General features: G+C 39.4%; 1 protein-coding gene across 1 annotated transcript; it reads right to left on the bottom strand.

Moving 5' to 3' along the window:
* Positions 1-10,878: 10,878 nt before the first annotated feature.
* LOC141441489 (uncharacterized) lies at positions 10,879-16,001 on the bottom strand. The gene is made up of 3 exons (XM_074106247.1): positions 13,928-16,001; positions 13,146-13,300; positions 10,879-12,368 (listed from the first exon to the last, which is right to left on the bottom strand). Exons 1-3 carry the CDS (start codon positions 13,989-13,991, stop codon positions 12,183-12,185), a joined length of 405 nt encoding a protein of 134 aa, XP_073962348.1. The 5' UTR covers positions 13,992-16,001; the 3' UTR covers positions 10,879-12,182.
* Between the last annotated feature and the right edge of the window lie 271 nt (positions 16,002-16,272).

Raw genomic sequence — 16,272 nt, 5'->3', positions numbered from 1 at the left:
TTGTTGGTTACCCCTTATAGGCTCAGACCATTGACATTTATTGCTTATGTATCGCAGCGCGCCGCGCAACCCACAATGTAATATCGTTGCTGCAACTCGTTCATGACTATGTGGTGGTTGCCGTGATTCATGGTCGCGTGCATATGGTGGATAATCAGCTTGGTCAATCTTTCTTTTGCGTGCGATACTGGCAATCTATTTCGTTCCTCTTTGAAACGACTATTCAAGTATATGATGCCATTTTTCATTTCTACGGCCAGCTTTCTAATTGGCTAAGTAAAGTTTTTTGGAGAGGCGCTAATTATATTTTTTTTCGATAGTCGACGTCTTAATAATCGAGGAACTGCAGCTCTTTTATTTTTATTTCCTCTTATTAATTAGAAATATTTTTTTAAGTGGTCGATATGACGTTTGTGAGATTGAAATTGCAGAACCGTTGAGGGCTTAGTACTTAGTAGAAACAGTAAAAAAAAAAACGAAGTCAACTGTCACTGCTGTCACTGTCAAGTAGAATCTAACCTAAAACCGTTTTATTTACTTTGCGATTTGGTGCGTGCGATCAGTGTTTTTTGGATAATTTTTAAAGACCTCTCAGCACAAACTCAGTACTTTAAAATTTGCCGCATTTCTCCACGACCTTTGCATGATAATTGGACCACGATTGGATAGTTTCGACGACTATTTTGGCTCTGCTTCTTCGACAACGCTATCTTGCAGTCTCGACGACACTTGGCTTGATATTTGGACTGCCTTACGAGTAAATTCGAATCACAGTATCCCTACAATGGATTCAGACGACTCCGACAGTATTCGAGTTGAAATGGAGCATTACAGAAATGTTCTCTAATGCTTTGTACGTTGGTCTATGAAATACAGACGAGATTTTCAGAATTCTGCGTATTTATGCATCCTAGTCTTTACAAGCGACTTGGTGCAAGTCAGCTTCATCTTCCACTGCAAGTTGCTCATCAACAACATGATTATACGAACCCTCTAGCCCTTCAACATCAAACACAGCAAAGGAGAACATAACAGAAGGGAGAGATATCGTGTTTTTTTACCAAACAATAAAAAGGACATGGTCTCAGTAAGAGTCATGCTATACATTAAAATATTTATGCACAAATGGGTTTATATTCTTTATTTCAAAGTGTATTGAAGGAAGAGTTTTCTGCTAAATCATTTACAGAATGAAGTGGCTTTGTGTGGCTACTAAAAAGGGGTGATTCCATATAAAGTCATAGCGACCTTGAGGTTACATGTGAAATGCGTGATTTGAAGATTAAAAGAATCCGTATTTTTGAAGCGTCTCTGTTATTAACCATAACCACATAAAATTATGTAGACAAAGCTGTCTTATTGCATGTGTTTTAGATAGTTTTAGTTAATTTGCAGAGTAATATAATAAAAATGCAATAATTTATGTTTTATTTATTTCATAAATGTACAAATTATCATAAAAACGTTTAGCATAAGCTAAACGCATTGCATGTGTTTTAGATGGTTTTAGTTAATTTGCAGAGTAATATAATAAAAATGCAATAATTTATATTGTTTTTATTTCATAAATACACAAATTATCATAAAAACATTTAGCATAAACATATGTCTCAAAAGACCTGATTTATTGGAACATGTATATAATATTCCTGGCAAAGGGTAATTTAAAAACAAGTCGTATTAAATATTGTGCCATCCCCATAAAGGCATTAGAAGTACTACTAAGAAATACAAGGAAATATAACACAAATATTATAGGTCACTATGTGTTAAACCGGGATTTTAGTTTTTTTGCATCAAAAGATGTCACTATCTCGTCTCAAGGAAAAGCTGAATCGCGCTGTAAAGATTTTTCCGGCAGGCTATAAAAGGGCTGTCAATCATATTAAACTTTTCATTTCCTAAGCAACCATGGTTTGATTAACTTGTGTGTTATATGTGTAAACAATATGCGTACCATTGATCATAAGTTATAACAAAACCGTGGTGATTTACTTGTATTTTTAGTACTTGTACTTGTGACAGTGACCCTAGATTGTATTGTTTGTTCTACCAGTTGAACTGGATGTGTGTATATATACTAGCTTTTGCCCGCGGCTTCGCCCGCGTGGAATTCGGTTGTTCCGCGCTGTTCTCTCGGGAACTGTTTATTTTTCCGGATAAAAAGTAGCCTATATCACTCTGTGGCCCATAAACAATCTCTATGCCAAAATCACGTCGATCCGTCGCTCCAATGCGACGTGAAAGACGGAGAAACATACAAACACATACACTTTCGCATTTATAATATTAGTATGGATATATATGGCATTCAACCGTTTTATTTTGTCTGACTCTAATACATACATGACCGGGAATCGAACCTAATCAAAATCTCTGTGAGCAATGTTACAAATTCTGCACATTTTTTCGTTATTTGATGATGTAAATCATAAGTGAAAAGAAACATATTTTACAAGATTTTATTCGACTTGCAATGTACGAGTATGTATGTATTATAATTATAAACCAAAATGAGAATACAAATTTAAGCAGATTTTAGCAGTACTTATACTGATTACAGATTAGATGACAATGCAAGACAAGTATAGTCAACAAAAAGTATTGTGAGGAAAAATAAAAGCTTACACAAATAAAAACCAAAAATGATATTATTAAGAAAAAAATTTTGCTGACTGTACTTTTTATCGACTGTACTTGCATTGTCAACTAAAAATACATTTCTGTATTAAGAGATTGTCATGTTCAAAATTACATTTCCGTGCTAAATCTTAAATCTATTCTATTCTCTTCCATTAACCATTGAGGAGTTTTGTGGTACTTCTATGCCTCTTTTTTTATGGAAAAATGCATGTCCTTGGGAAAAACAGGTTATGCTCCTTCACTGGCTTTTTCTTGCAACCAAAATAAAAACACCAATGTGTGTTTACATCCACCTGAAAAAAAGATCAAAATTATTATAAATCCTTACTTATATTTAATATTATAAACGTGAAAGGAACTCTGTCTGTCTATCTGTTAACTTTTCATGCTTCAACCGCTGAACTGATTTAGCCGAAATTCATTATGTAGGTAGTTGGAGTCCCGAGGAAGAACATAGGCTACTTTTTATCTCACAGTTTTATCCTGAAAAAATACATAGTACTTGCAGGAAAGCAATAAGCGAATTCTTCGTAGACAGAGTCGCGGGCAACAGCTAGTTATAATATAATGTTTCACTAACCACAGAAATTTTACTCTATCATAATATTTACCAGCCAATGCAGAACAACATCACCTGTCGCATCAATCACATTGTCAGTTGATATCTAAGTAAATGGTCACAATATAGTAATAATTATGTTTTTGTTATTCTGTGCTCTCAAACAACTTTGGTCCGGCAACATATTCAACTTTTGATGCCCTAAAATGTAATGTAAAAAAATAGACAAGAAACTGTATTGATATACTTTTGTACTTACGTTCATCCATTTTACCGGTGCGGACAAGAGTGCTTTATCTCCTTTGATTTCGGCAACATTGCATACTTATCACTGGTGTCAAATATTCTAGACTCATAGCCATGTGTGGCAAGTTCCTTGAATCTGCTCGCACAAATTCACTCATTTCGTATTGAAAACTGAAGCCGCTAAATAGAAAATATGGTCCAAAAGTCAAGCCACGTATCGTCGAGACTGCAAGACAGCGTTGTCGAAGAAGCAGAGCCAAAATAGTCTTCGAAACTATCCAATCGTGGTCCAATTATCATGCAAAGGTCGTGGAGAAATGCGGCAAATTTTAAAGTACTGAGTTTGTGCTGAGAGGTCTTTAAAAATTATCCAAAAAACACTGATCGCACCAAATCGCAAAGTAAATAAACGGTTTTAGGTTAGATTCTACTTGACAGTGACAGCAGTGACAGTTGACTTCGTTTTTTTTTTTAGTGTTTCTACTAAGTACTGAGCCCTCAACGGTTCTGCAATTTCAATCTCACAAAACGTCATATCGACCACTTAAAAAAATATTTCTAATTAATAAGAGGAAATAAAAATAAAAGAGCTGCAGTTCCTCGATTATTAAGACGTCGACTATCGAAGAAAAATATATTTAGCACCTCTTCAAAAAACTTTACTTAGCCAATTGTAGAGCCATTCTGTGCCGGCCGCCCAGCCTCTATCCGTTTCATCTCCTCGTTGAATGAATTGCGCTGGCTTCGTTGAATCAATAGTATTTCGGCAATATCATTTTCTGATTGAGTATCTTGGCTTTAAAAGCCTCAGCGGCGAGAAGGACGGTGGCGGTGGCACGCAACAATTTATTATAGCTTGAAAAACGCTTCTTCTGGCAGATAGCTGTCCTGCTTACACGCGACAAGTACCTGCTTGACTACTCGCTCTTCCCCGGAGGGGGGTAGCGGCGCCGGAACTGGCTTCTCCTTGTTCAGCGTTGAACGATGCGGGGATACCCTTTGTCGCGACATCCGCGACATTCTCGGCAGAGGGTACCCACCGCCAATTTATAGGAGAGGTAAGGTTCTCAATTTCTGCAAGCCTATGCCGACAAACGATATAGGAGCGCGGGTCCTGACTTTATCCATGCAAGCACTGTGTGGGCGGAGTCTCGCCGCTTACGACCTCTGGTGGCGTGTTGCGCAAATTAACGTTAAAACTCAACGTGTCGCGTTTGTGATTCCACATAAGACCAAGCGTGCGTTCTGTCTCGTTCTTTCCTAGCGTAGTTGAATCGCTACCTCTCATGTCCGTTACGTCGCTAAACAACATTGGGTACGTTCGATGCCCATCCGCGTCACTAAAAAGAGGCGCCTAACTTTGTACATGTCGTCAACTACTTGTTTTGCGATCTTTTCGTCGTCAAATGCTCCTAAATAGTCATCCATATAAAAATTGCGCTCTGTTGCCCGGGCAACTAACGGATACTGCTCGCTGTATCGTTCGCGTTTCTATTCTTGACGTGTACCGCGATGCACGGCGATGATGCTGCTCCGAAAATGAGCGACGTCATCCTATACTCTTGCGGTGCTATCGTGCGATCTTCTCTCCGCCATAGAAAACGCAAACTATCACGGTCCTTCTCGGCAACTTTTTATCTGAAGGAACATTTCCTTTATGTCGGCTACGACCGCTATCCTACCTTCGCGGAATCTAATTAGTACGCCAAAACACGATTGAAGTAGATCCGGACCTGCTAGGAGCGCGTCATTGAGGCATTTACCTCCCGTCCTAGCAGCGGCGTCAAAAACAACGCGCAACTTGCCCTTCTGAGGATGTACCACCGCAAAATGCGGTAGATACAGCTTCGCGGCGAAGTGGGCGTGTTCTCGACTTTTTCGGCATAACCGTTTTTGATGAGATTTTCGATCTGTTTGGTGTACTCAGCTTTCGTAGCGGTGTTTTGTCCAACTTCGATTCGAGGTTGTACAGTCGATGAAGCGCTTGACCCCTATTTATCGCATCGTTTCGTCGTCTGTACGCCATAGTAGGCCGGCTTCGAATGCACACCGAATTAGACGATTTATTTGAGGGACTGTACTTGGCGGCGAAATAAACAATACTTCTTGTGCAAATTGCTGACGAAGGAGCGGAGCGGAGCAGAGATGTTGACGGTGCGGGATCGGTGAGTAGAATGAGAAAGGTTCGTGGTATCATCTGGCGGGGATGCTGTGTCGGGGTTGTTGCCCCTTTCAGCGGCTTCATACGCGCCACAAATATGGCCGGGTCGCTGGGGCGTGCAGGCCTTGCGCCTCACTGCGGTGTCACGTCCGGTGTGTGTGGCCTCCCAGGGGCAATTTCCTCAGCGAGCTAGTCTCTTCTGTTCATACAGATCGGCCAGCCGTCTCAGGATAATGGGTCGGGGTCCTGTCCCTCCTGGTAGGCCTGGAGCAGCTCCTGGAGGACCTGGATCAGCTCCTGGATGACCCGCGCTCCGCCGTCGTCGACTTCCGCTGCCGGTTTCGCCCACCCCTTTGCAGGGGCGGCTACCTCCGGTTGCGGGCCGATTGTCGGCGCGGCGCGGGGTTGTGCCTTGTGATCGGCTCCTTCGTGCGCGGCTCTGGGGCGGAGGCTGTCTTCCTCCTCCTGGCGCGTTTTCTACGCTCTTTGTGGGCGGGGCTCTCCGTCATTGGCCGCCGCCATGAGGGAGTTTGGGCGTTGCCGTTTCCACTGCGTTTGGGTAGCGCCAATGGGTGTCGTGCCGTGGTGGTGTTCGATGCGCGCGCGCGTTCTTGGCGCGACTCCCGCCGTCCTGTGCCCTCCCTCCCTCTGGTATCGGGCACGTGACGCTTATTTGCGCTGTGGGGTCCTCCGCAATTAGCGCAAGTCGGCGGGTCTGCACGCGGTCGCGGGCAATCGCGCGCGGCGTGGCTTCCTCCGCAGCGGACGCAGCGCTGCGGGTGGTGACAGTTCACCGAGCTATGCCTAAAGGCCTGGCATCGGTGACACTGGGCTTGGTCGGGTCGTCCGCGCCATGCTTCCACGGTGACGCCGCGCATGCCCAGTAGCGCGGTCACGTGGTAGATGGCGGGAGAATGAGAAAGGGAGATCGTGCGCGGTTTTAATGCCACGCCTCGCGCTCGAGCGGTGCGGAAGGGTACAGGTGAGAGGATGGGGGCGTGGCTTATGGCCAATAGGAAGGAAGGTAGGAGCGAAAGGTATGTGATATATGTAGGTATATAGAAAATGTAAGTTGTGACGTTAGGTGTCAGTCGGAATAAATCTGTCTACCAAACTGGTGTTTCCTTTAACCGCGACCCGGAAGTAAAACATTGGCAGACGAGGATTAAGCTAATTCACAGTTAATTACGAAGAAAAATGGCCAAAAGTGTTGGAAGTGTAGCCTGTTTTGATATGGAGACCGGCAGTTGGCAATTATATTGTGATCGGCTCGAGATGTATTTTCTCGTCAACAAAGTGGACGACACCTTAAAACTGCCGACGTTAATAAGTGTGATAGGGGACGCCGCATACGAGTTGATGGTGAATCTTTGTAGCCCGCGGAAACCATGTGATTGCAAATACACCGAAGTAATGGATATTATGGGAAAGCACTTACAACCAAAACCGTCGGTAGTTGCGGAACGATTCAAATTTCGTCAGTGTCGTCAAAATAACGGACAATCAGTTTCAAATTTTATGGCCGAACTAAAGAGTGCGTCTAAGTATTGTGATTTTGGGTCGACCTTGGATGATAATATGAGGGATCAATTTGTTTGTGGCGTAAATAGTGATTTGGTTAGGCAGAGATTGTTCGCGGAGGAAAATCTATCTTATAACAAGGCGGTTACGATTGCTACTACTTTGGAAGCGGCCGAGCGGGATTCACATGCGATTGGCGAGAAGAAAAATAGCATCGAGCGGAACGACTTTGTAAACACAGTACACTGAAAAAAAAATTTGTTTACATCAAACAATATCTTGTTTATTATAATCGTCATCTTGATACCATATGAGCCTGTCAAGATCTTGACTTCTGTGGCAAAGAGAAATTTGTTAAATTGTCTTAGTTTCGTCTGTCAAATTACTGTACTGGCCTTATAAAGGTTGATTAGTTAGTTTCATTCAGATCTTGTGCAGTAAAATTATGAAACTTTATTATATTGACAAAGATTGTTTATAGATTCAACTAATCCCTAAGTTCCATCAACTAAGACAGTGATTAGTCGAACAATGATATTTAGTCAAACCAACTTTATTTATGTTCAATGTAAATATTAAGCTTCTTTAGATAAAACAATTTACTAATATAATCAACTAAGTTGCTTACTATGTTGACAAAGATTGTTCATAGATTCAACTAATCCTTAAGTTCCATCAACTAAGACAGTGATTGGTCGAAAAATGATTATTTAGTCAAACCAGCTTAATTTATGTTCAATGTAAATATTAAGCTTCGTTAGATCAAACAATTTATTAATATAATCAACTAAGTTGCTTATTTGCGTTTAAAAAGCTAAATACTGGCCTTAAAAAAGCCACACAGTCGTGACAACCACAACTTGTCCTCTACAACCATGAACCTTCATTGTATTAACAAAATTCGATTCTAGATTTAACTGATCCCATGGCCCCATCAACTAAGATAATGGTTAGTTGAACAATGGTAGTTATTTATTTCAGTTGAAATCATACCCAATATGACTACTTAATTTCATGAGATCAAAAAAATAAATACTTCATTTAACTTGAGTGATTATTTGTATCTATTGGATTTCTAGGTTAGTTAGACAAGGTAACTTGTTGCATTTACCAAGAATTTTTGTTGATGTGATTATTGACAGATGATAGATTCAGTTGAGATTATTTTTAACATACACATGATTCATCATCATATTTACTAAGTCTATTGGCCAATTTAAGCATTTACGTAGTTGAGACAAGGATGACATAGACTGGATTAGCAATCGCCATAGTCAGAACGACCGCGAAAAATTGATCGATTATTAAATCTAGATGGCGCTGACATTATAGCCAGAGGCTTTAAAAGCAAAACAATAATACCACAGATGTCTTATAATATTGCAAATGCATTATTATGCAGTAAAAACATCTGTAGTCTTATTGTTTTGCTTCGAAAGTCTCGAGCTATAATGTCATCGCCATCTAGATTTAATAATCGAACTAAAATTCCGCGACCGCAGCTATGGCGATTGCTAATCCAGTCTATATCATCATTGGTGATAGTGAGATATGTAAATACTTTTGTAAAATCTCAATGTATTTTTGTGTACTGTCAAATGCACATCAACTTTACAATAAAACTCCATTCTACACGCGTCAAAACGCGTCAAAGCTTGATGTGTACTTAAAACGCATTCACTGCCACCGACGCATATAATGCGTTTTGGTGACTCGTCCAGTGCCGTTGGCAAAGATTCACAGGCGTTTGAACGCACATGTGCATTTGCGGCACCTGAAGAAGGTTCGACTCTGACAGGTGACAACGAATGCGTTAAACTTGGTTGTAATACAAAAAAGCATTGCAGATTTACAAAGGCTCAAATACGTAAATTATTTAAATTGGCCAATATTTAGTATACTATGCGAGAAATCACGGTCAAATTTTATATCTATTGCCTATCAGCTATATTCAATGATTATAATGTAATAAAATAAATAATAATTTTTAAATATTGCTTTATTGGAATCAAGTCAAAAAACAAAAAAAAACATCAATTTTATAACGTACATCGCAAAGTTACATATTTTTTTCCGTTACTGAGAATATTAATGTTACATGGGATAGGAGACACTAAATTCTTGTGATATTTCAACATTTTCTTTTACTTCTGTTTCTGCAACTTCATATGCAAAAAAATGCTCATCAAAAGACAAAGTACTCATTAATATTCCCATAACAATCAAGTCATTTGAATCATACAAGTAGACATTTTCCACTTTAAAGAACACGGGCAGTGAATTATTAGAAATTGTATCATAAATTAAGATGATACCTTTAACATAACGTGTAGTACACACAGTGGCCCAAGTAACTTGTACAAGGGACTTATTTTGCAATAATTGTAAACGTGACTGTATGAATTGATTATCGGCAGATTCGTCACTAACGACACGAACAACTGGACCGGTCCTAAGGATCTGAGGCAATTTGCCTTTAAGAAATGTGTTTTGTGTATTTTTTGAAAACCTTAGAATACTTACCAGAGTGTAACCATGGGGTTTTTTTTAAGGCTGGGTAACAGTTAAAATAGCTTTCTATTGTTTGATATTTTTGTAAGTCGTGCAAGTTGAGAACGCGTTGCTTGCAGTTTGTTGCCATTTTGTTTCCACAAGGCCCCATGGTTCGGATGAATTTTGAAGCCATACTAGAATTTCTTCGATATTAGCTTGTGTGTCTTGGGTGTCTTGTGTGTCATTAAGGCTGTCAGGCAGTGGCCTCGGGCTTCTTGGATATGACGATCCAGGGCTTTCCACCCTGGTCCTCTTTTTTGTGGCCAAGGACCCCAGCTGCTGAAAGCGCCTCCTTTTGTTCAAAACCTAAAAAAAAAAAGAAACTGAATAAATGAAAACTTACAAAGTTAAGATTACACGTGTGGGTTGTCTGTTTGTGTATGTATCTGTGCGTGCGTCTTGTGCGATGTATGCGTGTATATGTGGGTGCGGTCATGTGGTGTGAGTCTGTGTGTACTTATACCTGATGTACGAGTTTCCCCCGAGCTTGTAAAACAACGCCCGTTGCTGTTGTACTCGCGGGGATATAGTAGGTAGTGGTTCTTCCCCCGGAAAGAGTTCGATAATCTGCTTAGCCCACTTAAAATATATTGGTCCCACTATTGGGGAATTTCTATTATTATTTAATATTTCCTCTGCAATGACGGACGCCAGCAAATTTCTAGTTGTGTCGCCGTCCAAAGAGCCACCTTTATATATCAATAAAGAACTTGTCTCCAGTGAATCATTGAGCAATTTTTCCAGTTGCTGAAAAGGAAAATAGAAAATAAGTTTTTGGTAAAAATTTCATTTTTAATAAGTACAAGCTTGTTCTGCGGACTGTACTTGTATTGCCACCCAAACTAAATTTGCATACCAAATTTCAAGTTGATGCCATTAACCTTTGAAGAGTTCCGTCCTGCGAAGACTGAACTACCAGATTATTGTATTGTCAAGCAATTTACATAAGTATACCAAATTTCAAGTCAATCCAATTACTGAAAGTTCGTCGGATTTAACTTGCAAGATTTGATTATAAACAGACAGACAACGGACAGGTGAAACTAAATAAAAGCTAGTAAATATTGTACCTAATTGGTGCATTTAAATTGGAAGAACAATCAATATTACGCCCTGCGCAAATCTGAAATTATTCTGTGTGATAAGTTTATAGAAAGATTACAGGAAATAAAAGCAAAATTTAACGACTAACGATTACCAGAAAAAAGCAAAATTTAACTATTTAATTTTAAATTATAATAATGATTGATTACAAATTACAATTTTCTTGAATAAGTTTTTGGTAAAAATTAAATTTTTAATACAAGCTTTTTTTGCTGACTGTACATTGTCACCCAAACTACATTTGCATACCAAGTTTCAAGTCGATGTCATTAACCGTTGAAGAGTTCAGTCCTGTGGAGACGATCCTGGCTGAACTACCAGATTATTGTATTGTCACGCAATTTACATAAGTATACCAAATTTCAAGTCAATCTAACCACTGGAAGTCGGTCGATTTAACTTGCAAGATTTGATTATGATTACCATCAGACAGACAGACAACGGGACAGGTAAAACTTTATAAATAAAAGCTTGTAATAATAAATAAAAATAAGTAAGAAGGGTACTTAAGTAGGTAAATTATCAGGTAGGTAGTAATTATTATGTATGTATGTATATTATATTAGTATAGTTCATTATGTATGTAATTGTATGTTTCTATTTACATTTATGTATGTGTATAAACCTCCTCCTTTTTTGAAGTCGGTTAAACTCTTTATTGTACAAAATAAGTAAACAAGCACAATTGTCAACATTGAGATACCTATATACAAAGGCGAACTTATCCCTTTAAGGGATCTCTACCAGTCAACCTTTGAGTGGATGAGAGGAGCATTGGGGACAGACAAAAAATGAGTTTAAAAATTAAAATAGATAGTGGAAGCTATATACAATGCTTTAAACAATATAATATATTATTTATAGCACTGTATTGTAAGGTTGTGTTAAAGTGGTGTATTAAATAACAATATAATCATCATCATCCGAGCCTATATACGTCCCTCTACTGGGCACAAATCTCCTATCAGCTACTCGGGCCTTGGGGCTTGGGCCATAGATCCCACGCGGGCCCAGTGCGGATTGGCAACTGCACACATACCATTAAATTGCTTGGCAGGTGTGTACAGGTTTCCTCATGATGTTTTCTTTCACCGTAAAGCTTGTGGTAAATTTAGAATGAAAATTTTGCACATGAATTTCGAAAGACACAGAAGTGCGAGTCGTGGTTTGAGTTTGAACCCATGATCCTCTGCTTGAGAGGCAATAGGTCAAACCACTAAGCCACCATGGCTTTAATATATTAATATAATTTGAATATGCAATTAAGAATTCAACACAATTTTACATGCAAACTTAAAGTTTTTACTGCATTAAATGTTGTGATGAAGATCTTAAAATATGAAGGTTTAACATTTACCCTGTTAGGGCACAGCAATATACAAATAGGTAATTTAATTATAATCTATCAAACCCACCAACATAAAATAAATTACTTACCCCGCTCTGAGTTTCTAACACCAGCACTGTTTCTTGACTCGGGGGAGTATTTTCTTTTTGTGTCACTAGTATACACTCTTTAGGTTTTGGGTCACTGGGGCCAGGGCCAGAGTAGTCTAACTCTATATTTGATAAATCAAAGGCCTAGAAATGAAAGAAGACAACAAATAATCATTTAGGTATGATCTTACAGATTAGTACCTAAGTATGTAATTTCTTTGGGTGTGGAATGGTGGTGTATTTGGATAATGACAATGAACCCGTACAGGGTTCGAAACGCGTATGCGATTACTATGGTGGTGGTGATAGCGAGTTTGTGTGTCATATAATATGTGGATTTATGTGGCGAGGAGGCGGTGTTACATGAAGAAAAATAAGTAATGTGTGTCACATAGTTTACCATTTTCTGCGGAGTAGCAAGGTAAAGGGTGGAAGTTCATTGATATGGGCCTCCACAAAGTAACGCTTGATTCAATCAATCATTTAGGTACCATATGTACTATTATTATTATGTATTAATTTTAATTTAATTAATTTAATAAAGGTAGGTAGGTACCATCCATTCCCTTGATTGATTTTAGCTTCAAATGCGGAATAGCTAACTGTAGCCTAGATATAATGCATTCAATTTGGTGTTACTGTAATAAATAGCATTGCTGTTTTTTTTCCCTGCTGTTTGTTTAGGTGAAATATTTTAGATAATAAAAAAAGATATTCCCTTATATACCCACCTTAGTACAAAATATGAATATAGGTGTCTACAGTAATTTCTCATTCAATTTAGGTACACTCAGCGGCAAAAAAGTTAGCCCAGTCCCAAAATATATGAAAACCAAACAAAATTTGGGTAATTTTTTTGCTACTGAGTATATTATATCAAGCAAGCCATAAATAAGTACTTAAGCAATATCAAGAACTTACTGAAAATGATACATTGTTTAAGACCGCTGGCAAAAATTCATTTTTCCAGGTATCCCAGCACCTTGTGAATAGGACCCGTGGTCCTGCCTGGGGAATCAAATCTTTGACATCACCCGGGGTCAAGGCTGATAATGCCTGTATAGTAATCCGCTGTTCTAAAAGTGAATGATTTTTTTCTATCAAACAATGTATAAGAATAGGTACATAATATATACATAATGCGTTTTTTAAAACATAACATTTATAAAGTGGAGTGGAAAAAGGGAAGAAAGACCTTTGCCCAGCAGTGGGACAGTGAAGGGCTAGTATAAATATTATTATTTTCAATGCATCTAGGCCCTAGACTAGGGCCTAGATGCGTTGAATCCGCGCTTTCGTATCAAGGAAGGTACGTTAGGCCGATGGTCCTTGCTATTAAGGTGATTTTCCACCGGCGAGGCGAGACGAGAACTGAAATTTGTATGACGGCGCCCGCGGCGACTCGCGGCGGGTGCGCGAAAAGCCATAGAAATTTCAATTCACGTCTCGCCTCGCCGGTGGAAAATCACCATTAACGATTATTAGCAGTTGTGAAGTCATGTTAGAGGCGATCAGAAAGGTTTCCTATACCTTCATACGACATAGGGAGAGTAAAATAAACGAACAATAATTTCAAAGGAATGAAATGTACCTAAACCTACCAACTCTTGAGAGTTTGGTCCTGGTTTGGTAAACTTTAATGAATAATATTTAGACACAGAGTGATTACTATTAAAGTAAATAAACAGCGTTTAGGTACTTACCGGTAAATACAGGAATCAGTTCAGGAAGCTCCCACGTTTGTAGGAGCTCAGCTACTTCATCCATGTTTTTTGGTACAGTTATGTACAAAGTAATACAAACCAATCCAAAGGTAATGTAAAATGTAAGCGCTATTAACAATTATTCGGTGTTGAGCATTTATCTAATCAATCAATTCGCATTACCGCATACGCCAGCCCGGTAACGGAAAAGTGAAATGAACGAACAAGTCAAAACGCGCCGCGTTCTCGCGGGGCAGTGTTGCCAGATGCCGGAATACAAAAAGCGAGAGCTGCGATTTCAAAACGCGGATTTTTAAATGAAAATGCGGATTTGCGGAATACGTTTATAGGTTTTTTTACTACGTTGAAAAGCCGAAGAAAAATCACAATATATATATTTTTAAATATATTTTCATTTCTATTCAAATGAAAAAATGTCCTCGACATCTTTTCATCAAAATGATCATCAAAAAGCCGTGGTGGCCTAGTGGTTTGACCTATCGCAGTATCGCCTCTCAAGCAGAGGGTCCTGGGTTCAAACCCCAGCCCGCACCTCTTGAGTTTTTCGAATTTATGTGCGAAATTACATTTGAAATTTACCACGAGCTTTACGGTGAAGGAAAACATCGTGAGGAAACCTGCACAAAACCTGCGAAGCAATTCAATGGTGTGTGTGAAGTTCCCAATCCGCACTGGGCCCGCGTGGGAACTACGGCCCAAGCCCTCTCATTCTGAGAGGAGGCCTGTGCCCAGCAGTGGGACGTATATAGGCTGGGATGATGATGATGAACTAATCAATTTGATTTCAATATTTCGTATTTTTTTTCAATATCGCAACGCAACGTCGCTTATGCTTGACATCACCTACTTAAATGTTAGTACAAACTACAAGCTTTAAAATGTATAGACATAGACATACATTATCTGTTTATGCTAAAAATGAAATCCATTGAACAAAATATAACAAGCGATGTACGCTGAATAGTAGTCAGTTATTGTTAATTTTGCCCGACCTTTGTTTTCTAAGTATACGCTACCGTGTGAGTGAAATGGCTTTATCGCAAAGCGCGCAAGTGTGAATAGTACAACGAGTGCTTCCGCTGCGCCGTTACGGCTTACGGTTAGCGTTCGGCTGTTTCGTTCGTTCGATGTTTTGAATTTATCACCTTTTTCCACGAGCAAGTGGTAACATTTAAAGATTGTTCGTGTATATTTTAAAAAAGCGGATCCGCGTTAGCTTAACGCGTATAGCGGGGCCAGTGGCAAAAACGCGCGGTATAAAGCGGAAAAGTGGGGTGTCTGGCAACACTGTGGCGGGGCGGGGGACACGCGCGACGCGCGTGGCGGGCTCGCTCTTGCTTGTTTCGATCAAGTCATTCACAGATTCAAATATATGACTATAAAAATCTACTCAGAAGCCTGCTTACTGCAACGTGCTATATATGAATTATAACAATGATCAATAATTTGTAGATTCTACTAAGACGTTGTTTAATATAACGCATTATTTAATTGCAGCAAATTTGAAAATTTATTGTTAGAACATTGTTAGTTTGTTGTTGCTACTAAAAATAACATTGTAGAATACACTTCTTATCTTATTTGATTCTAGTTTAAGTTAAATTATTACAACTTCGCGCTTTGTTAGCTTAACAAACATAAATCGTCAATGTAACACAAGATTTTTGTAAACTCAAACAAAAATAAGGTAATTAATTTTACAAAGAGCCTTTATAAAGGTAAAGAAGAATTAAGTCATTTTTATAAAGAACTTTTATTAAATTAAACAACACATTCGAACAAGATCAGTTTGTTGTTGTAATTACCCACTTTTGACTTTAGTAAACATTTTCAACATTATTTCAATTATTTTGGTACCAACTAAGAGAAAATGTCACTTAGTTGGAGTGTATTTTTTTCAGTGTACATAAAATGCAACCGGTGGGTGCGGTCCGCAGGTTATGCGAATCCTGTGGCGACCCCGGCATCAAAAATTCGAGTGCAAATTTAGCCAGTACGTGTGTGACGTTTGCAAACTGATGGGGCATTTGCGAAGGATGTGCCCACAAGTGATGCGGGCCAGTGAATATCGCGGTCCGGGCAATGTAATGGGCACAGCACGCCGCGGCAATGGGGGCCGCGGTTTCACCAACCGAGCGCGGCCATGGCGCGCGGGCGCCCGGGGCGCTCGCGCCGCTGCCGGGGCCGGCCTGCACTGGGTGCGGGACCGGGACGCCGAGGTGGATCGGGATTATGGCATCGCGAGTGGCAACGATGGAGACGAGGAAGCAACCATAAACTTGATGTCGTTGAGTCAGTACAAGCCGGTGTGTATTTCTGTCTTA

This window comes from Choristoneura fumiferana, chromosome 24 (assembly GCF_025370935.1).
Source record: "Choristoneura fumiferana chromosome 24, NRCan_CFum_1, whole genome shotgun sequence".
In the NCBI taxonomy this organism is placed as follows: domain Eukaryota; kingdom Metazoa; phylum Arthropoda; class Insecta; order Lepidoptera; family Tortricidae; genus Choristoneura; species Choristoneura fumiferana.
This window is presented reverse-complemented; position numbering and strand designations above follow the sequence as displayed.